Consider the following 22,500-nt stretch of genomic DNA (forward strand, 5'->3'; position numbering starts at 1 on the left):
GTGCATGCGTGCGTGCGTGCAGGCAGGCGTGTGTGCGTGCATGCATGGGTGGGTGGGTGGGTGGGTGCATGCGTGCATGCGTGGGTGCGTGCGTGCATGTGGTGCATGCATGTGGTGCGTGTGTGTGTGTGTGTGTGTGTGTGTGTGTGTGTGTGTGTGTGTGCGTGGTGTGTGTGTGTGTGTGTGTGTGTGTGTGTGTGTGTGTCCATTTGTGTGTATGCCATCTTGTGCATTGAAAGTGACAACACATTTTTAGTCATCATTAAAATAATTTGTAACAGTGTGTTGTTATCATCAGGTGTTATGTCTATTTTGAGTGTTGTTCATCATGACAATGACCAGGGACATCCGATTTGTGACAACTTGCGATCAGGCAACTGGCTCTTTGAGTATGTCAGCAATCGATTGAAGCTCCAGAAACACAGCAGAGAAGTGAGACGAACATTAATTGATGTTGGATGAGTCGTCAGTCAACGTGTTTCTCTTCTGTTGTGTGTGTGTGTGTGTGTGTGTGTGTGTGTGTGTGTGTGTGTGTGTGTGCGTGTGTATATAGTTGGGTGAACATTTGGAGATGATGTTTGATCAACTGAAGACGCTGCCTCGCTATCTCATTCCGTCATATTTCTCGGCTATTCTCACTGCTGTTCACGTGAAGCTGCTCAAACGAGCATGGAATGCAATGTCAATGTAAGGTTAGAGACAAGAGGTAGAAAAGAGACAACAAAGTGTACAAAAATTGGCAAGGTGATAAAGACAGACAGGCAGGCAGACAGACACAAGAATGGAGAGACAAATGGACAGACATACAGGAAAATGGACAAACACAAAGACAGACAAATGGACAGATACACAGACAGACAAATGGACAAACATGCAGACACACACAGACATGCAGTCAGACAAACAGATAGACAAATTAGACAGTCACATAGAAGACGAATGGACAGACACACAGACAGACAATTGAACAGACACACAGAAGACAAATGGACATACACAAAAACAGACAATTGGACAGACACTAAGACAGACAAATGGAAGACAAATGAACAGATGGACACACATACATTAATGAAGTCAAAGAAGGTTGAATGTCAACACAGGCAGAGCAGTAGACAAGACTACAGTATGAGATCTACATGTTTGATTCTCTAGGTTTGTTTCTGATGGCTCTTCACTAATCAAGCAATTAGCTCTCGGCTCTATCCAACTCTGTGGTCACGTCTCGTCGTCTCCGCTGCCTCCTCTTGCTCCTTCTTTGATGGTTGGACGAGAGGATAGTGTGTTGTGTACGATGGCTGCTGGGTTTCCGCACTTTACAACGGGAGTGATGCGCTGCTGGGGAAGGGACACGTTCATATCACTGCGAGGATTGTTGCTTGTTACTGGGCGATACAGAGAAGCAAGGTTGGTAATATAGCATGTGTGTGGACGTACATGTAGATATAGATGTCTATGTCTCTATGTCTGTCTGCATGTCTGTTCGTATGTGTGTTTACTTGTCTGTCCACATGTTTGTCTACATGTCTGTCTGCATGTCTGTCCGTATGTGTGTTCACTTGTCTGTCCATATGCTTGTCTTTATGTCTGTCTGCATGTCTGTTCGTATGTGTGTTCACTTGTCTGTCCACATGTTTGTCTACATGTCTGTCTGCATGTCTGTCCATATGTGTGTTCACTTGTCTGTCCACATGTTTGTCTACATGTCTGTCTGCATGTCTGTCTACATGTCTGTCTGCATGTTTGTTTACATGTCTGTTTGCACATCTGTCCACATGTGTGTTCACATGTCTGTCTACATGTCTGTCTTCGCATCTGTCCATATGTCTCTCTGCATGTCTGTCCATATGTCTGTCTACATGTCTGTCCACATATCTGTCTACACGTCTGTCTGTACATCTGTCCACATGTCTTCCACATGTCTGTCCGCATGTCTGTTTGGATGTGTGCTTACATGTCTGTCTGCATGTCTGTCCATATGTGTGTCTACTTGTCTGTCCACATATCTGTCTACATGTCTGTCCACACATCTTTCCACATGTCGGTCCGCATGTCTGTTTGGATGTGTGCTTACATGTCTGTCAGCATGTCTGTCCATATGTGTGTCTACATGTCTGTCCACATATCTGTCTACATGTCTGTCCACATATTTGTTTACAAAGCTGTCCACATATATGTTCACATGTCTGCCTGCATGTCTGTTCATATGTGTGTTTACATGTCTGTCCACATGTCTGTCTTCATGTCTGTCTATACGTCTCATTTAACTAAACCAATCTGTTGGTGACTTTACATAGAGATCTGATCCTCGCATTTGCTGGAAGCCTTCGTCATGGTTTAATCCCAAATCTGTTGGCTGGTGGTACAAACGCTCGCTACAACTGTCGTGATGCTGTGTGGTGGTGGCTGCAGAGCATCAAGGATTACTGCATGATTGTTCCTCATGGACTGTCACTTTTGTCAGATCTTGTGTCACGGCTGTTTCCTGATGACGACTCAGAGCCTCAAGAGCAAGGAAAAGTGGTAAGAAATTGTGGTATGTGCACACCAATATGTCTGTCTGTTTGTTTGTCTGTCTGTCTGTTTGCCTGTCTATTTGTTTGTCTGTCTATATGTCTGTTTATCTGTCTGTCTGTCTATATGTCTGTTTATCTGTCTGTCTGTCTGTCTGTTTGTTTGTCTGTTTATATGTCTGTTTGTTTGTCTGTGTCTGTCTGTTTGTCTGTCTGTCTGTCTGTCTGTCTGTCTGTTTGTCTGTATGTCTGTTTGTCTGTTTGCTTGCTTGTCTTTCTGTCTGTTTATCTATTTGTCTGTTTGTTTGTTTGTCTATTGTCTGTTTTCTGTTGTTTCTGTCAATGTGTCTCTCTGTCCGTCCATCTGTTTGGCTGTGTGTCTGTTTGTTTGTCTATTTGTATGTCTATATGTGTGTCTGTTTGTCTGTCTGTTTGACTGTCTGTCTGTCTGTCTGTTTGTCCTTTTGTCTATCTGTCTGTTTGTTTGTTTGTCTGCCTGTTTGTCCTTTTGTCTGTCTGTCTGTCTGTCTGTCTGTCTGTTTGTCTATTTGTCTGTCTGTCTGTCTGCATAAAGTTAGCGCTTGTTATTGGTAAAGTAAGCGTTGAAATAGACAATCTGTCTGTCTGTCTGTCTGTCCTTTTGTCTATTTGTCTGTCTGTCTGTCTGTGTGTCTGCATAAAGTTAGTGCTTGTTATTGGTAGAGTAAGCGTTCAAATAGACAATCTGTCTGTCTATCTGTCTGTTTTTTGGTCTATGTGTCTGTCTATGTGTCTGTCTTTCTGTTTGTCAAAATGTCTATTTGTCTCTCTATTTCCACAGGAGATGCCTCTCTGTGCTATCATACAAGAAGCTCTTCAACGTCATGCATCAGGCATCTCATTCCGCGAGCGCGGTGCTGGTCCGCATCTCGATCACAACATGCATCCGAACGGATTCAACGTTGAAGCTGGTGTCAACTTCACTACTGGATTTATTTATGGTGGGAGCATCCACAATTGTGGCACTTGGATGGACAAAGTGGGAGAGTCTGATCGTGCGGGAAATAAAGGAGTTCCTGCGACACCAAGGTAAGTAAGAAGGCAGTTTGACAGGCAAGAGATGGGATGTGATGAGTGAGTGTTTGTTGGAGTTTAGATGTTGAGAGGCAGACTTGGTTGGTAGAGAGATGGGTTATGAGGATGTTAATGGATGGACAGATGGACAGATGGACAGACAGACAGACGGATGGACAGACAGACAGACAGACGGATGGACAGATAGACAGATAGACAGACAGACACACAAAAGATGGATGGACAAACAGACAGACAGACAGACAGACAGACAGACAGACAGACAGACAAACAAAAAGACGGATGGACAGACAGATAGACAGACAAATAGACATACATACATACAGACAGACAAAAAGACAAATGGACAGACAGACAGATAGACATACATACATACAGACGCACAAAAGACGGATGGACAGACAGACAGACAGACAGACGGATGGACAGACAGACAGACAGACAGACGGATGGACAGACAGACAGACAGACAGACAGGCAAAAGACGGATGGACAGACAGACAGGCAGGCAAACATATACGGCTGTAATATGTTAATAGATTTATGTGATGTTAGAGATGGTAGTGCTGTGGAGTTGGTTGGTCTCTGCAAGTCGGTCGTTCACTGGCTGTCGGAACTCAACAACAAAGGCGTGTATAAAAACAAAGGCGTCATGGTGCAGTTTGGCAACAAAAGTAATTAACACTTTTTATACAATTGATATCAATTGTTAGTAAGATTGGTGTGTGTGTGTGTGTGTGTGTGTGTGTGTGTGTGTGTGTGTGTGTGTGTGTGTGTGTGTGTGTGTGTGTGTGTGCGTTCGTGCATGCATGCATGCGTGTGTGCATGCGTGCGTGCATGTGTGTACCACTCAGTGTGCCTCTCATCTCTCACTGTCTGTCTCCTTTCTAGGTCCACGTCTGTTTACGTGGCTTCAGTGGGACAAGTTGATTGAAGAGTCATTTGAGCGTCACTTTTGGATTCCATTGGATGAGGTTGAGAGCAGTCATATCGAGCATGCTCACCTCATCCACAGACGTGGCATCTACAGGGACAGCGTCGGAGCAAGTCAACAGTTTGCCGACTTTCAACTTCGACCGAACTTTCCAATTGCAATGGTGGTGGTAAGACTTTGTAATGGCTGATGAGTGGTTTGATGTCTGTCTGTCTGTCTGTCTATCTGTCTCTTTGTCTGTCCATCTGTCTGTTTGTCTCTTTGTCTGTCCATCTGTCTGTTTGTCTGTCTATTTGTCTGTCTCTTTGTCTGTCCATCTGTCTGTTTGTCTGTCTATCTGTTTGTTTCTTTGTCTGTCTTTCTGTCTGTTTCTTTTTGTCTGTCTTCTGTCTCTTTATCTGGTCATTTGTCTGTCTGTCTCTTTGTTTGTTTGTCTGTCTCTTTGTTTGTCCGTCTGTCTCTTTGTTTCTCTGTCTGTCTCTTTGTTTGTTCATCTATCTGTCTCTTTGTCTGTCTCTGTCTGTCTCTTTGTATGTCCATCTGTCTGTTTGTTTTTGTTTGTCTTTCTGTCTTTTACTGTCTGTCTCTTTGTCTGTCTTTCTGTCTGTTTCTTTGTCTGTCCATCTGTCTGTCTGTCTGTCCCTTTGTCTCTTTGTCTGTCTCTTTGTCTGTGTATCTGTCTGTCTTTTTGTCTGTCGATCTGTCTGTCTCTTTGTCTGTCTTTCTGTCTGTCTTGCTGTCCGTCTCTTGTCTGTCCATCTGTCTCTTTGTCTGTCCATCTGTCTTTGTTTTTTCTGTCTTTCTGTCTGTTTGTTTGTTTGTACATCTGGCCGTCTGTCTCTTTGTCTGTCTATCTGTCTGTCTCTTTGTTTGTCTGTCTGTCTGTCTTACTGTCTGTTTGTCTGTCTGTCCATCTGTCTACCTGTTTCTTTGTCTGTCTTTCTGTCTGTCTCTTTGTTTGTCTGTCTGTCTGTCTGTTGGTCTTTCTTTTTGTCTGTCTGTCTAGCTGTCTGTCTCTTTGTCTGTTTATCTGTCTGTTTGTTTTTTGTCTGTCTGTCTGTCTGTATGTCTCTTGTCTGTCTATCTGTGTATCTGTCTCTTTGTTTGTCAGTCTGTCTGTCCTTTTTTGCTTTGCTTTGTTTGTGTAATTGCTTTTATTCTATTGATTCCTGGCAGGCTCCAGAGTTGTTTGATCCTGAACATGCCTGGAAGGCTTTGAACGTAGTTGAGGAGAATTTACTGGGGAAACTGGGGATGGCTACACTTGATCCAAAGTATGGCTGTGTTGTAGCTTGATTGATCAATAGATAGACAAACAGGTAGAGAGACAGACAGACATCTGACCAACACACACACACACACACGTAGACACACACACACACACACACACACACACACACACACACACACACACACGTACACACACACACACACGTACACACACACACACACACACACGCACACACACACAACACACACGTAGACACACACACACACACACACACACACACACACACACACACACACACGTACACACACACACACACGTACACACACACACACACGTACACACACACACACACACACACACACACACACACACACACACACACACACACACACACACACACACACACAGAAACACAGAGTCATGTTCAGTTGATGCCATTTAGTGTGTTTGTGCTTCAGAGATTGGGCATATGATGGTGTATATGACAATGGCCAAGATTCGACGAACCGTAAAAATGCCAGAGGCTTCAATTATCATCAAGGCCCGGTCAGTGCAATAAGATTAGTTCAGCATTCTGACAGTTTGTCTGTGTGTGTGTGTGTGTGTGTGTGTGTGTGTGTGTGTGTGTGTGTGTGTGTGTCTGTGTGTACATGTGATTATCTGTCTGTTTGTCCATTTGTTTATCTGTCAGTGTGTGTCTGTGTCTGTGTGTTTGTCCATTTGTACATTGGCCTATGTGACTGTCTGTCTGTTTGTCCGTCTGTCTATCTGTCAGTGTGTGTGTGTGTGTGTGTGTGTGTGTGTGTGTGTGTGTGTGTGTGTGTGTGTGTGTGTGTGTGTGTGTGTGTGTGTATTTATCCATTTGTACATTGGCGTATGTAACTGTCTGTCTGTTTGTCTGTCTGTCCATGTGTCTGTCTGTGTGCTCTGTGTGTGTGCACTGCCCCCACAAACTTATTCCCTCTGCAATCCGTAGGAATGGCTGTGGGTGACCGGATACTTCCTTCGAGCCAAACTCCATTTTGCCAAAATCAGTAGCTACAGCACTCACTTCGACGAAACCGTTGCCATGGTGAAACGCGTTCTATCCGCTCACCGAGAAGCCATCCAGTCATCACCCTACAAGGGCCTCGTTGAGCTAACAAACGCAGGAGGAGTCGAGTGTAAGGATAGTTGTGTTGTGCAGGCATGGTCGATGGCTTGTACACTTGATGTGCTTTATGATTTGGCTCACACGAAGACTGTGTAACGACAGATGCTAGTGGGAACACGTTGATAACGTGTTATTGATTGACAATAGAGAATCTGGTCGTGTTTGTTAGTAATAGTGAGTGTACGTAATGTGTCATCAGTTGATATTTATTCAATCAATTATTGCAAATTGTGTGTGTGTGTGTGTGTTCGTGTTTGTGTGTGTGTGTGTGTGTGTGTGTGTGTGTGTGTGTCTTGTGTGTGTGTGTGTGTGTGTGTGTGTGTGTGTGTGTGTGTGTGTGTGTGTGTGTGTGTGTGTGTAACACAACTCATTAAGAAACGTACACAACAGTTGGACGTGATGACACGACACACACGCTTGCATTACAGTCATTGAACAACACAAGTCCATTCATCGTATTATATTGACCAACGATAAACGATATAATTAATTACAAATTGATGTCGCTATCTCTCAGCGTTGATTGTGACCGGCTTCTGTCTGCAGCCTCTTTTGCTTCACTCTTGACTGAAAACTAAACAAACACAATCACGTGACCTAATCACGTGACATCTTTACAATCACAATTCTTGGCTAGCAAACAATACATTCAACACTCAACAAACATATTCTGGTAAATATTAATTAAAAGTAAAATACAAAGTTTGTGCCCCACCCACGCATGACGTCACAAGACTTCTTACTCTGCGACTTCGCAATGTTCCCAAGCCTCTCGCTCTGGTTTACAACGCCAGGGCAGAAAAGAGTTATCTAGACGACACTTGTGGAGAGCCAGATAGAAATCAGCGCAATAATCTCGACGATGAAGAGGAATCTGCCACACGGCGAGTTCCTTCTCGCTCACGTTCACGTCTACAAATCAGTGATGACACAAACTATCATCTAAAGATATCAGAATGTCTTCAAACCTCGTCTAGGTCGATTTTCTTTTTCACTCATGCTGCTCCACGGCAACAAGTTAGTCCGCATGCGCAAATTTTTACGTTTAATTATACGGGATATTGGAAACAAAATGTTATAACGCGCGTTAACGTTACTCATAACGTCTGTATTTGCACAAATTATGTTTTTTGACGGCTCGGCAAAAAGTAAGCGGGACGTCTCTTTAGGCGGAAAGACGAGAAAACAAGTGAGGGTTACAATGTGTAGCAACTTCTTCCGGTTTACGAGTCGCAATTAGCGACCTAGACGTGTGTGACGTTCACGCACTTTGTTTCAATAATCACTATGACAGCTGATTGGTAGGTGGCACGTACTGATTTGCTGAAGAACGCGCAAGAGGAGAGGCGACGACGAGAGGTAAAAATTTGCTAAAAGAATAGAGATGAGATGAGTGTGTTGTGGTAAACTAATGTATTATTTATTATGCGTGGGTGTGGTCGTATACATATTTGCCTTTATTTCTATTTTTGTTTATTGTGGAATTACACTTGTGTAGGAGCCGCAGATTGCCCACAGGGGGGTAGATGCTCCACACAGGGGGTTAGATGCTCCACACAGGGGGTTAGATGCTCCACACAGTGGGGTAGATGCTCCACACAGGGGGTTAGATGCTCCACACAGGGGGTAGATGCTCCACACAGGGGGTAGATGCTCCACACAGGGGGTTAAATGCTCCACACAGGGGTTAGATGGTTCCCACAGGGGACAGAGGGGCACACAGAGGGATTCAGGGGGATAGAGGGGCAGACAGGGGGTTAGTTGTAAATTGGGAGGATGAGCACCCTCCAGTGCAGCGACTATCAGACCATCAAGCAAGTTGATATTAATTAAGCAAACACATGACATTGAATTTAAAAACCTGGCAGCCTCTTTGTTCTTTCTATTTCCTCAGCTACTGTGCCATACATTATGTTTGTATGCAGGCGATGAGAGAGAAGTCATTGAATGCGAGTAGAATTCAAGCTGGCTATCGAGGCTATTGTGTACGAAAACATCTGGTCAGTAATAGCAATTAGACACGTTATTATTTTTCTTTTAAATTTTTATTGTTTGATATCAACAGCAAGGCAAGCAACGTTGCCAGTTTGATAGCAAGATCAGTGAGCTGCAAGACGTCTCGTTAGATGACGATGTGTCTGACTTGGTGGCAACACTTACACGACAGCTGCTGTGCTTTTACACGAATCAGAATAAGACTGATAAACACAGATTGGTAATTTATTTGTTGTTGGTTGATATCAACATGTTACATTCAATATCTTCTAACTGCTAGCAGATTGCATGCTCTAGAGTCTATGGCTAAGCAGAGACCAACACTGTTACACATGGAAAGTCGTATAGACAGACAGACAGATAGACAGACAGACAGACAGACAGACAGACAGACAGATAGACAGGTGGTTGGATGAGCGAATGAAAACAGACATGTAAACGGACGGATTGGTACACACATGGATGGGCGGACAAACAGGCAGGAAGAGATGGGTGGACATACACATAGACAGACAGATGTTTACATAAAATAATAATTAATTCTTAATTTAATACTAATTTTAATATTGATATTAATTAATTTTAAACATAATATTAATATCAATTTAAGCAATAATTAATTATTTAAGTATCTGCAACTTTAACAGTAGTATTCCATTCATGTATCTGTTTGTAGTTTCTATTGTGTGTCGGCTACATTAAACACAAGGAACGTCTGACGACATTTTCAGACATCATGATCTACAGACTGAAGAAACTCGGTGTTACGTGTTGCCACGTTGTGTCCGCAATCACTGATTGGTCAGATGCATCGTCGGTAACAATGTTTGCTATGCTTTTAAAAATGTTGGAATTGATATCTGGGGTGATGTTGTTTGGAGACGATGGTGTGAAACGTGCAGCGATTGTTGCTTATGTTGTTGAGAATGGTGAGGTTTGTGTGGGCGTTGGCGTGTTGTTAATGTTTGTCAGTTTGGTGTTTGTCCGTTCACTAGTCTAGCTGCATGTGCTTATCTGTTTGTTTTTGTTTGTGTGTTTGTTGTGTGTATGTCCATCCATTACATTTACCTGCCTGTTTATTTGTTTATTTGTTTATCTGTTTGTTTGTTTGTTTATTTGTCTTTTACTGTCTATTTTTCCATTTTTGTTTGTCTGTTTGTTTGTCTATTTGTTTGTCTGTTTGTCTGTTTGTCTGTCTGTCTGTTTGTCTGTCTGTTAGTTTGTCTGTTTGTTTATCTGTCTGTTTGTCTGTTTGTTTGTTTGTCTGTTTGTCTGTTTGTCTGTCTGTTTGTTTGTTTGTATGTCTTTTTGTCTGTTTGTTGTCTGTTTGTTTGTTTGTGTTTTTGTGTGTTTGTCTGTGTGTTTGTTTGTGTGTTTGTCTGTCTGTTTGTTTGTTTGTGTGTTTGTTTGTTTGTTTGTTTGTGTGTTTGTGTGTTTGTTTGTTTGTCTGTTTGTTTGTTTGTGTTTTTTTGTCTGTCTGTGTTCTTGTTGTCTGTTTGTCTGTCTGTTTGTTTGTTTGTCTGTTTGTTTGTTTGTCTGTCTGCCTGTTTGTTTATTTGTCTTTTTATTTATTTGTCTGTTTTTGTTGCTTTATTGTTTCAATTTTAATGTTGTCTTAATGTAATCTTGTTCTGTTTAGGCTGGTTTTCTAGTCTTGCTACTGCACTAGTGAATTACTTTGCAAAGCCTGTTGCTTCCTCTCCATCATCATCATCATCATTATCGTCCTCGTCGTCTAATGCTCACGTGGATCACTTGTTACTGCTGATATTTAGGCCACTTGACATTGCCCAGCATTGTGACATACAGCAGAGGTATATTCTAATTAAACAATTACAAATTAATTTGAAGCGAAACAGACAGACAGCAAACATGTAGATAGGCGGCTAGATGGGGTGAGGTGGGTGAGGTGGATGAGGTGGGTGAGGTGGATGAGGTGGGTGAGGTGGGCGAAGTGGGTGAGCAGGCAGGCAGGTGGATAGGTGGTGAATGGGTGGATGAGTGATCAGATGGGTGACCTGGTGGGTGGATGGGCAGGCGAGTGGATGGGTAGGTAGGTGGTGGGTGAGTGGACGGGTGGGTGAGCGGGCGGGTGGGTGAGCGGGCGGGTGGGTGAGCGGGCGGGTGGGTGAGCGGGCGGGTAGGTGAGCAGGCGGGTGAGCAGGCGGGTGGGTGAGCAGGCAGGTGGGTGAGAAGGCGGGTGGGCGGGGTGAGAAGGCGGGTGGGCGGGGTGAGAAGGCGGGTGGGCGGGGTGAGAAGGCGGGTGGGCGGGGTGAGAAGGCGGGTGGGCGGGGTGAGAAGGCGGGCGGGGTGAGAAGGCGGGCGGGGTGAGAAGGCGGGCGGGGTGAGAAGGCGGGCGGGGTGAGAAGGCGGGCGGGGTGAGAAGGTGGGTGAGCGGTGTGAGAAGGTGGACGGGGTGAGTAGGTGGGTGGACGGGGTGAGTAGGTGGGTGGACGGGGTGAGTAGGTGGGTGGACGGGGTGAGTAGGTGGGTGGACGGGGTGAGTAGGTGGGTGGACGGGGTGAGTAGGTGGGTGGACGGGGTGAGTAGGTGGGTGGACGGGGTGAGTAGGTGGGTGGGCGGGGTGAGAAGACGGGCGGGTGGGCGGGCGGGGTGAGAAGGCGGGCGGGCAGGCGGGTGAGGGGGTGGGTGAGGTGGTGGGTGGATGGGTGTAGGGTTGGGCGAGCGGGTGGGCGGGCGGGCGAGGGGTGGGTGGATGGGTGCAGGGTTGGGCGAGCGGGCGGGTGCACGAGCGGGCGGGAGGGCGGGCGGGTGCACGAGCGGGCGGGAGGGCGGGCGGGTGCACGAGCGGGCGGGAGGGCGGTCGGGAGGGTGGGTGGGTGGGTGGACGGGCGGGTGGGTGGGTGGACGGGCGGGTGGCCGGGCGGGTGGGCGGGCGGGCGGGCGATTGGGCGGGCGGGCGGGTGATTGGGCGGGCGGGTGATTGGGCGGGCGATCGGGTGGGTGAAGGTGGGCAATCGGGTGGGTGAAGGTGGGCGATCGGGTGGGTGAAGGTGGGCGATCGGGTGGGTGAAGGTGGGCGATCGGGTGGGTGAAGGTGGGCGATCGGGTGGGTGAAGGTGGGCGATCGGGCGGGTGGGTGGGTGGACGGGCGGGTGGGCGGGCGGGCGGGCGATTGGGCGGGCGGGCGGGTGATTGGGCGGGCGGGTGATTGGGCGGGCGATCGGGTGGGTGAAGGTGGGCAATCGGGTGGGTGAAGGTGGGCGATCGGGTGGGTGAAGGTGGGCGATCGGGTGGGTGAAGGTGGGCGATCGGGTGGGTGAAGGTGGGCGATCGGGTGGGTGAAGGTGGGCGATCGGGTGGGTGAAGGTGGGCGATCGGGTGGGTGAAGGTGGGCGATCGGGTGGGTGAAGGTGGGCGATCGGGTGGGTGAAGGTGGGCGATCGGGTGGGTGAAGGTGGGCGATCGGGTGGGTGATCGTGTGGGCGATCGGGTGGGTGAAGGTGGGCGATCGGGTGGGTGATCGTGTGGGTGATCGTGTGGGTGATCGTGTGGGTGAAGGTGGGTGAAGGTCGGTGATCGGGTGGGTGAAGGTCGGTGATCGGGTGGGTGAAGGTCGGTGATCGGGTGGGTGAAGGTCGGTGATCGGGTGGGTGAAGGTCGGCGATCGGGTGGGCGATCGGGTGGGCGATCGGGTGGGTGGAGGTGGGTGAAGGTGGGTGAAGGTGGGCGAAGGTGGGCGAAGGTGGGCGAAGGTGGGCGAAGGTGGGCGATCGGGTGGGCGAAGGTGGGCGATCGGGTGGGCGAAGGTGGGCGATCGGGTGGGCGAAGGTGGGCGATCGGGTGGGCGAAGGTGGGCGATCGGGTGGGCGAAGGTGGGCGATCGGGTGGGCGAAGGTGGGCGATCGGGTGGGGATCAGGTGGGCGATCGGGTGGGGATCAGGTGGGCGGGAGGCGATCAGGTGGGCGGGAGGCGATCAGGTGGGCGATCGGGTGGGGATCAGGTGGGCGGGAGGCGATCAGGTGGGCGGGAGGCGATCAGGTGGGCGGGAGGCGAGCAGGTGGGCGGGAGGCGAGCAGGTGGGCGGGAGGCGAGCAGGTGGGCGGGAGGCGAGCAGGTGGGCGGGAGGCGAGCAGGTGGGCGGGAGGCGAGCAGGTGGGCGGGAGGCGAGCAGGTGGGCGGGAGGCGAGCAGGTGGGCGGGAGGCGAGCAGGTGGGCGGGAGGCGAGCAGGTGGGCGGGAGGCGAGCAGGTGGGCGGGAGGCGAGCAGGTGGGCGGTAGGCGAGCAGGTGGGCGGTAGGCGAGCAGGTGGGCGGTAGGCGAGCAGGTGGGCGGTAGGCGAGCAGGTGGGCGGTAGGCGAGCAGGTGGGCGGTAGGCGAGCAGGTGGGTGTAGGCGAGCAGGTGTGTGGTAGGTTGGTGAGTAGATGGGTGAGCACGTGGGTGAGCAGGTGGGTGAGCAGGTGGGTGAGCAGGTGGGTGAGCAGGTTGGTGGTGGGTGAGCAGGTTGGTGGTGGGTGAGCAAGCTGGTGGGTGAGCAAGCTGGTGGGTGGGCAAGCAAGCTGGTGGGTGGGCGAGCAAGCTGGTGGGTGGGCGAGCAATCTGGTGGGTGAGCGAGCAATCTGGTGGGTGAGCAATCTGGTGGGTGAGCAATCTGGTGGATGGGTGGGTGGCAGTTGACTAGTAGGTGGGTTGGGTGGTAAGGCAGACAGACCAACCACGTGACAAATGCTAATTATCGTATCACCGGAGATGGCATGTTAGTAAGTCAGTCTACATACTCCGAAACTAAGTTGAAACAGAACACATTACTAAATTGTATATGATTGATATCAATTGTACAGATTGTTGATATACAAACATTTGGCTTCTGACGTATTCTCTCACTCTCCTCCTTCCATCAGATTGTTTTTATTGTCAAGAATCAATTCATCACAGTTTTTCAATTTTGCAAGTTTACTTGAGGCAATTGCACCTTTGTCTGATTTACAGACAGAAATATCGAGTTTGACTGTCGACCCTACTGAAGTTTTGTTAGACTCAATTTTGATGTCAGGTGTAAAACACCTTGGTGAGTTGTTGTTGCTGTGTTGTTTTTTGTTTGTTTTTTGTTGACTGCTTGTGTAGCTGGTTTGCCTGCCAAAGTGACTGTTTTGTATCTCATTGCTTTGTGCTCTCTCTTGCCTACTGCTGGTAAGATGGTTTTGTGTGGACAGACAGACAGACAGACAGACAGACAGACAGACAGACAGATTTTGTGTTTGAACTCTTACTCTACCGATAACAATCGCTAACTTTACGTATACATAACAATAACAGTCAATGAGCAAAATGTTGAACGTCTTTATCATACAGACAGACAGACAGACAGACACACACACACACACGCTTAGACAGACACACAGACAGACAGACAGAGAGACAGACACATATGCCTAGACAGACAGATACACAGACGCACAGACAGACAGATGGACAGACAGACAGACAGATGGACAGACAGATGGACAGACAGATGGACAGACAGACGGACAGACACACAGGCAGACTAATGATGGAAAGCTTCCTTTAGTTAGGTATCGTGTCTGTTGTGTAATAGTAAGGAACAGACAGAGAGGTATAGAGGCATGGACAGACACACTGACAAACTATGGGTATCTCAGTTAGTAGGAAAGCAGACAAGCCGGTCGATGAGAACTGAATATGTGTGAAGTCATACCAAATTTTATTGCCAAGACCCTCAAAAACAAGAGCAGATGACCAACACTTGTAGTGTACCCAGTAACTCTATCAACATGTATTTACTTAACAGAGAGACAAACAACAATAGAAAACAACAAACACAATTAATACATATAATATATTACTTCTGATATATTAAATGATATTTTGGACAAACAAATAGACATACAGACAGACAGCATTATCACACGTTCCATATGTTTAATACTCTGATTTATTTTTGGACAAACAAATAGACATACATACAGACAGCATCATCACACATTCCATATGTTTAATACTCTGATTTAATTTTGGACAAACAAATAGACAGACATACAGACAGCATCATCACACATTCCATATGTTTACTCTGATTTGTAAGTTTGACTGTATATTTCAGGTGTGGCATCCATGGCCGATGAAGAAGAGGCCACAACATCCTTCTTTCCTGTACTATCCTATTTTACTCAAGAAACAGACAGTCATTTCCTTACTTATTGTCCATTTTTAGTCAAGCACACTGTGTGTGGACGAAGACGTGTGGGTCAGAAAACTCGACGACAAAGTGCACGTCGGTCATCTCTTATCGATTGTAAACGGGGAGATGCCGCTTGTTGCTGCGTTAGCATTCACTCGTATTTCATATTGGATGATGGTTGATAAGAAACAGGCACCTCATCAAAGCAAGTGAGTTTGGAGTGTGAAGCGACTGCATGTAAACAGACTTGGTAGTGATGGTGACTGTAACTGGTTGATATCAACTTTTGTGTTTAGTGTTGTGTATGGTTTTGTTTATAATTGAGACTATGTGTAGTCTTAGTCTTTGTTTGTTTGTATGTTTATGTGTTTGTCAATTCTTTATTTTTTGTATTTGTTTGTTGTCTGTTTTTGTGGGAGTATAGTATTTATATTTGCTTATTGGTCTGTCTGTCTGTCTGTTTGTCTGTCTATCTGTCTGTCTGTCTGTTTGTCTGTCTATCTGTCTGTCTGTCTGTATGTATGTACATGTATGTATGTATGTATGTATGTACATGTCACTTTGCCTGTCTGTTAGTTTGTCTGTCTATCTGTTTGTCCATTTATCAATTTGCTTGTTTGTCTGTTTGTGTATTTGTCCATGTGTCTTTATTTATTTGGTTGTTTGTATGTCTATTTGTCTGTCCGTTTGTTTTGCCAGTTTGTCTGTCTGTTTGTCTGTCCATTTTATGTTGTTTGGTTATTTGTCTATCTGTCTTCATTTATCTGGTGGTTTGTATGTCTATTTGTCTGTCTATATATTGCCTGTTTGTCTTTTTCTCTGTCCATGTATTTGTCTGTCTATTGTCTGTCTTTCTCTCTGTCTGTCTCTTTGTCTGTCCATTTATTTGTCTGTCTATTTGTCTGTCTGTCTGTCTTTTCTCTGTCTGTCTTTGTCTGTCCATTTATTTGTCTGTCTGTCTGTTTGTCTGTCTGTCTTTCATTTTTCTCAAATAAAGACTCTTTGTATTAACTCTAATATCATATTGTCACTCCAGCTTGCTCTCTGGCTTAATGCACAACAGACACTTTATTCGTGCCATCTGGACTCACACCATCAGTTGGTCATCAACATCACTTCTTGGCAGGGAAATTCCCATCATCCAGCAGCTTTGCTGTGGCTCCCCTTTCACAAGCAAAGAGCTTGAAATGACAACCATCCTACTCACTGTATTCTCCACTCTCTTCTATCACTCACTCTTCTCACTGCATGACGCAGAATTCTATGCAGATCAAGTGACAAATGGTAAGCGATTGGAATGATGTGAATGCATGAAAACTTTGTGATAAAATGGTGGCATTTTTGTTATAATTTTTATTTTGTTTTTTGCATTTGATTTGTGGCTGTTTGTTTGTTGCAGGTGGATCGAAGTTGTTGTTCAATACGGGTGAGCTTGTTGATGTCTCTGCTGTGTTGAGAGATGTAGCGATCGCTTTGTTGAGTGATCATGCAACGAAAGCGAAGAAACTGCAGTCAAGATCGACGTATCAGATTGCATCAACGTTGTTGCATCGCGACTTTCAGTGGCTTACGATGGTGTGAATATAGTGGCAGACAGAAGGACAGATGGACAGACAAACAGACAGATAGACAGACAGACAAATGGACAGAGAAACAGACAGACAAACAGATGGACACAGATAGATGGACAGACAAATGGACAGACAGATGGACAGACAAACAGACAGATGAACACAAATGGACAGACAAACAGACAGATAGACAGACAGATGGAGAGATAAATAGACAGACAGACAGACAGATGGACAGACAAACAGACAGACAGACAGATGGACAGACAGACAAATGGACAGACACACAGAAAGATGGACAGACAGACAGACAGACGGATGGAAGAACAACATAATGTGAAATGCTAGGTGACTGTTTGTGTTGATGTAGAGGGTAGTGCAGCTGCTCAATCAGCTTTATGCTCGTGATTGCCGCAGACGTTATTGTCCTGATGACCACTGGTTAGCAAGGCAATCTAGCAGCAGCCTCAAGCAGGTGATAGCATAATACAATACTGTATGGCCAGAAAGGCATTATAAAGTCACGTGATCAAACTTTATAATTAATTAAATTAAGTTATAATTACGTGATTAAACATAATTTTATTTAATCACGTGATGTATTATAAGATCACGTGGTTAACAATGTTTAATCACGTGATCATAGTTTGACTGATTTATTAATTATGAAGCTAGATATAATTTGTGTTAATAAATTAATATCAAAAAGTAACAAAAATATATTAAACGTTTTAGATTTGTACATTAATTAATGTCAAATAAATTAATGGTGTAGGTTACTGTTGTTGTTGTGTTTCAGTTCAACATTGATGTATTCTTTAAAGACTCGAGTGAGTGTCAATTACGGTTTCCATCCTCTCTTCAAAATATCGTACTTCTCACCAACATTCCATATATTTTTCCTTTCCAAGAAAGAGTCAAGGTCTCGTTTGGCTGCGTGTGTTAGTTTTATTGTTGCTTACGTCGTTTGTTTTGTAGTTGTTTTCTGAGATTTTGACTCGTGATCAATTGGAGAATGGAGGGGAGTTGGCAGACTTCAATGTGGGAATTATGTCAGTGACGGCACGACGAGATTGGGTGTATGAGGATGCATTTGCTGCTTTAAATGGAGAACATGGTGAGGAATGGTGCTTGTTATTGTGTTGGAGGGATGCATCTCACAATACACTAGACTATTGTATTGGAGGGATACATCTCACAATACACTAGACTATTGTATTGGAGGGATGCATCTCACAATACATTAGACTATTGTATTGGAGGGATGCATCTCACAATACTCTAGACTATTGTATTGGAGGGATGCATCTCACAATACATTAGACTATTGTATTGGAGGGATGCATCTCACAATACACTAGACTATTGCATTGGAGGGATGCATCTCACAGTAGACTAGACTATTGTATTGGAGGGATGCATCTCACAATACACGGTCAAACCCATTTATTGAAATAAATAAACAAATGGGGAGCAGCTAGCAACCCCTGTCCAACACGGTTAACAATCCCGTGGCGACATATGGGACAGCAGCTAAGAGCTCTAGACTAGCTACAACGAAGTTGGCTAGCACAGCAAGACTAAAGTAAAAGAGAAGACTAAGTTAACCATTAATTAAACACAGTAACAAGGCTATGAACTGTTCCTCTTGATCCAGATTTTAAATGACTCTTCCATGACAGTCTTGATAATCTGAAGACACATGTTCTCCTTTGTCCTAGCTGGTATACGTAGTTCCGTGCACAAAGAATTCAAATTGGCATTATGAATAAAACCTCTCGATCCAACGAGAAGGTTAAATTGCTTTACGAGATATCTCTTTTCTGACAGAGACTGCACTAGGTCGTAATATCTTGCAGTTTTTCTTTCGTCAGCTGCATCGAAGTTGGACTCATGACAGACAGTAAGTTCTACTAGGTAAATTCTCTGTACCACGTCGTTCCATAGAATGACGTCAGGTCTTTTGGCGGTCACAACGATGTCTGTTGGAAATGGAACAGTGCTGCAGGCAAGATCAGCGAAAACGTTGTAATTACTGGTGGACGTATTCTGAGAGATGGTGTCGTAGATTATCTTGAGAACAGCGTCGTGCCGGGTATTATAACAGCCTCTCTTAAGGAGAACAGAACAATTATTTAGAACGTGTAGAAGAGTCTGTCGTTTATGGCAGAGTGGACATCCATCATTTGTTCTCTTCTTCCACAGCAGAAGATTGGCATTCGTTGGTAATGACTCCGAGACAGCATTTAGAATGAAAGAGAAATGTTCTGATGTTAAACTGTAAACAACTTTTGACCATAAATCTGGCGCAGAATTGTCAATCCGGCTTGTCGCTCCTTGCACTTTGCGGCTCTGCAGTGTCTCCAGAAGATGCTGCTGAAAGTTCTTGTCAAGTCTGTTTTTGGTCTTTTCACCAAGCGACGAGCCTGACAGTCCAGGTGAGTCTGATAAAGAAACAAGTCCTTCTCTAACTGAAGAAAATCTCTCAGGGTGAAACCCATTCACAGCAGCTTTTGTTGCCAGGTACCGGATTGTGTTATCAGATGAGGTCAAAAAACGAGCAGATTTAGATGCCTGAAATTTTGAGGAGCAGTGCGAAAGACAAGGAAGGCCAAGACCACCTTTGGACTTTTCCAAATATAAACGAACAGTGCATGCGGATCTGGGTAGTTTCGTCCATTTCTTCAAGAAGTAAGTCACTATGCTGTCCACGTCTGTTCTAACCCAACTGGGAGCCAGTGGTACTAAAGACAGTGACCAAGCGAGCCTAGGAAACACTCCTTGACTGTAAAGTTTGAGTTTTCGGCAACAGCTAAGCAGACAAGAATCAACTTTTTCCATTAGTTGACGAACTTTAGCCTTTAGTGACTATTGTATTGGAGGGATACATCTCACAATACACTAGACTATTGTATTGGAGGGATGCATCTCACAATACATTAGACTATTGTATTGGAGGGATGCATCTCACAATACTCTAGACTATTGTATTGGAGGGATGCATCTCACAATACATTAGACTATTGTATTGGAGGGATGCATCTCACAATACACTAGACTATTGCATTGGAGGGATGCATCTCACAGTAGACTAGACTATGGTATTGGAGGGATGCATCTCACAATACATTGGATGACATTCAAAGCAGCTTGTCATATATCTTGTATTATTTCTTAGATTTAAAGAAAACACTTCGTGTCCAGCTCGTTAATAACCAAGGACTATCTGAGGCAGGTATTGACGGTGGTGGAATTTTCAGGTCAGAAATGACAGCAAAAAATTAACAAATTTAATATCAACTTACATTCCATGAACAGAGAATTTCTGTCTTGTGTATTGAGAGCCGGCTTCAATGTAAACCTTGGCCTATTCTGTGCTAATTCTCAGCGACAGTTGTACCCTAATCCACAGGTTGGTATTATGTTATAGTTTATATCAACAAGCACCTGCATTTGTATGGCACCTGTTTGTCCAACCACCTCGTGTGTGTGTGTGTGTGTGTGTGTGTGTGTGTGTGTGTGTGTGTGTGTGTGTGTGTGTGAGTACATACTACAATACAAACACTCATTGCTTGCTTCATATATTCATTAACTCCACAGGCCCATCTTATCCACGAGACCTTCACCAGTCACTACAACTTCCTGGGAAAGATGTTGGCGAAGGTAAACTCAGTACCTCCAATTGACTGTAATTCCAGTGATGCTCATCTTATGTCTCTGCAGGCTTTATATGAGCGAATGTTGGTTGAGTTACCGCTTGCTGACTTTTTTGTATTGAAAGTGTTGGGATATGATGTTGATGTCAACCACCTGGCGTCACTTGATCCAGAGCTGTACAGGTAAGATGGTAAGAAATTGCTACAGTATTGTAAACATTGATGCATTGTCAGTGTGTGTGTGTGTGTGGGGGGGGGGAGCGGGGGCGGTGGAGCAGTTGGTAGAGCATTGGTGATTACATCCGGGATCTTGTACTCCGTGATGAGGTAGAGCTGCGCCATATGTCAGTGTCCCTGGATGACTCTGGCTAAGCTCCAGGTGGATTGTAGCGCTGGCCCTAAGACTCCACGCAGCACATGGAGGCCCTGTCTCTAGAGGCAGGGGAGCTATCTCCACAACTGACCTTAAGGTCAACGTCGAAAGACGTGGAGGGCTTAACATTTGTCCATTTTTGTGTGTGTGTGTCCATTCTTGTCTCTGCTTGTCTATGTGCATGCACACACACACAACTTGACACTCACACACACACAAACACACACCTTGACACTCGTACACACGTACACACACACACACACACACTCTCTCTCTCTCACACACACACACACACACTCACACACACACAAACATACACACCTTGACACACAAACACACACCTTGACACTCACACACACACATACACTCTCTCTCTCTCTCACACACACACACACACACACAAACACACACACTCACACACATACACTCACACACACACACACACACACACACACACACACACACACACACACACACAGACACACACACACACACACACACCACACAGACACAGACACACACCTCTAGTGAATCTCTATTCTACTAACCAACACGTTCCCTTGCATAGGAACTTATTATTTCTGAAAAGCTACGAAGGAGATTTTGATAGTTTGGCATTGACCTTCTCAGTCATCAATGATGTAGTTGGAGAGACCGAAGTGGTGGAACTAAAGCCTGGTGGTCAAGACATTGCAGTGACGTCTGCTAATCTGATTGAATACATTCACTTAATGGCAAATTATCGACTCAATAAACAGATCAACAAACACTGTGTGGCATTTCAAGAAGGATTTGTTAGTGTTGTTGATCTGTCGTGGCTAAAAATGTTTAGTCATAGAGAGTTTCAGGTGAGATGATCTTATTGACTTGGTCTTGTAGATGAGCAGCATTCGAAACAGATGGACAGTAACAGAAATAGACAGACAGACAGACAAACAGATAGATAGACACATAGACAGAAACACAGACAGACACACACACAGACAGACAGACAAACACACAGACAAACCCACAGACAGACAGACAGATAGACAGACAAACAGACAGACACATAGACAGATAGACAGACACACAGACAGAAACACAGACACAGACAGACGCACAGACAAACAGACAGGCAGACAGATAGACAGACAAACAGACAGTATGTTGATATCAACATCATAACTCCACATCACATTAATTACAGACAATTTTCAATGGTGCTTTTTGTTCTTGTTTCCATCAAGACAAACAAATGGACAGACACACAGACAAACAAACAGATACACAAACAGATTAACATACAGTATATACATACATGATGGTGGATGGCATTTCCACAGTTCTGGTCAAATGACTCTCTCTCTCTCTCTCTCTCTCACACACACACACACACACAGTGACACACACACACACACACACACACACACACACACACACACACACACACACACAGTGACACACACACACACACACACACACACACACAGTGACACACACACACACACACACACACACACACACACACACACACACACACAATAGGGAGGGAATTCAAATTATGTTATTACCAGCCAGTCACATCCCATTCATCATTGAATTCAATTCACAACCAAACACACATAATAATCCACATATCCGTTGCAGACCCTGATTTCAGGCGCCGAAACCGAAATCGACATCAAAGATCTAAGAAACAACACAAAATACTCAGGTAACACACCCATCCTTACCCCCCTGTGATACAACAGTTACTATAACAAACTCACTTGCAGGAGGTTTCAACGATGAACACGACTGCATCCAAGCATTCTGGAGGATTGTAGAAAGCTTCACAGCCACAGACAAAGCTCATCT

The 22,500-nt window shown here is 45.3% G+C and overlaps 3 protein-coding genes across 4 annotated transcripts in view; 2 read left to right on the plus strand and 1 right to left on the minus strand.

Moving 5' to 3' along the window:
* LOC134185544 (glycogen debranching enzyme-like) overlaps window positions 1-7,136 on the plus strand; it is a 19,748-nt gene extending 12,612 nt beyond the window's left edge. The window contains exons 15-24 of one of the 2 annotated variants that reach the window (XR_009970794.1): window positions 299-432; window positions 554-687; window positions 1,156-1,407; window positions 2,298-2,523; window positions 3,334-3,581; window positions 4,143-4,261; window positions 4,479-4,690; window positions 5,698-5,840; window positions 6,211-6,298; window positions 6,729-6,750. Coding sequence is in view for 1 of the 2 variants with exons in the window: in XM_062653354.1 (XP_062509338.1) it covers window positions 299-432; window positions 554-687; window positions 1,156-1,407; window positions 2,298-2,523; window positions 3,334-3,581; window positions 4,143-4,261; window positions 4,479-4,690; window positions 5,698-5,795; window positions 6,211-6,298; window positions 6,729-7,001 (1,784 nt within the window). In the remaining variant the exon portion in view is untranslated. Of the gene's footprint in view, window positions 1-298; window positions 433-553; window positions 688-1,155; window positions 1,408-2,297; window positions 2,524-3,333; window positions 3,582-4,142; window positions 4,262-4,478; window positions 4,691-5,697; window positions 5,841-6,210; window positions 6,299-6,728 lie in introns of both variants that reach the window. The other variant, XM_062653354.1, reaches the window with a different exon arrangement.
* Window positions 7,137-7,350: 214 nt separating this feature from the next.
* On the minus strand, window positions 7,351-7,931 carry LOC134186121 (NADH dehydrogenase [ubiquinone] 1 beta subcomplex subunit 7-like). Its single transcript, XM_062654041.1, has 3 exons — window positions 7,874-7,931; window positions 7,649-7,817; window positions 7,351-7,479 (listed from the first exon to the last, which is right to left on the minus strand). Exons 1-3 carry the CDS (start codon window positions 7,902-7,904, stop codon window positions 7,419-7,421), a joined length of 261 nt encoding a protein of 86 aa, XP_062510025.1. The 5' UTR covers window positions 7,905-7,931; the 3' UTR covers window positions 7,351-7,418.
* A 76-nt stretch (window positions 7,932-8,007) lies between these two features.
* LOC134185482 (ubiquitin-protein ligase E3C-like) overlaps window positions 8,008-22,500 on the plus strand; it is a 15,118-nt gene continuing 625 nt past the window's right edge. The window contains exons 1-22 of the mRNA XM_062653277.1: window positions 8,008-8,094; window positions 8,211-8,264; window positions 8,831-8,905; window positions 8,971-9,120; window positions 9,577-9,829; window positions 10,540-10,714; window positions 13,704-13,930; window positions 13,987-14,052; window positions 14,984-15,033; window positions 15,095-15,270; window positions 16,098-16,345; window positions 16,461-16,636; window positions 17,003-17,107; window positions 17,432-17,554; window positions 17,611-17,749; window positions 19,811-19,892; window positions 19,951-20,044; window positions 20,233-20,295; window positions 20,356-20,471; window positions 21,230-21,509; window positions 22,291-22,357; window positions 22,419-22,500. The exon at window positions 22,419-22,500 is cut by the window's right edge and continues 49 nt beyond it. Coding sequence (XP_062509261.1) covers window positions 8,029-8,094; window positions 8,211-8,264; window positions 8,831-8,905; window positions 8,971-9,120; window positions 9,577-9,829; window positions 10,540-10,714; window positions 13,704-13,930; window positions 13,987-14,052; window positions 14,984-15,033; window positions 15,095-15,270; window positions 16,098-16,345; window positions 16,461-16,636; window positions 17,003-17,107; window positions 17,432-17,554; window positions 17,611-17,749; window positions 19,811-19,892; window positions 19,951-20,044; window positions 20,233-20,295; window positions 20,356-20,471; window positions 21,230-21,509; window positions 22,291-22,357; window positions 22,419-22,500 — 2,867 coding nt within the window. The 5' untranslated portion in view covers window positions 8,008-8,028. The remainder of the gene's footprint in view (window positions 8,095-8,210; window positions 8,265-8,830; window positions 8,906-8,970; window positions 9,121-9,576; window positions 9,830-10,539; window positions 10,715-13,703; window positions 13,931-13,986; window positions 14,053-14,983; window positions 15,034-15,094; window positions 15,271-16,097; window positions 16,346-16,460; window positions 16,637-17,002; window positions 17,108-17,431; window positions 17,555-17,610; window positions 17,750-19,810; window positions 19,893-19,950; window positions 20,045-20,232; window positions 20,296-20,355; window positions 20,472-21,229; window positions 21,510-22,290; window positions 22,358-22,418) is intronic.

This window comes from Corticium candelabrum, chromosome 10 (assembly GCF_963422355.1).
Source record: "Corticium candelabrum chromosome 10, ooCorCand1.1, whole genome shotgun sequence".
NCBI lineage: Eukaryota > Metazoa > Porifera > Homoscleromorpha > Homosclerophorida > Plakinidae > Corticium > Corticium candelabrum.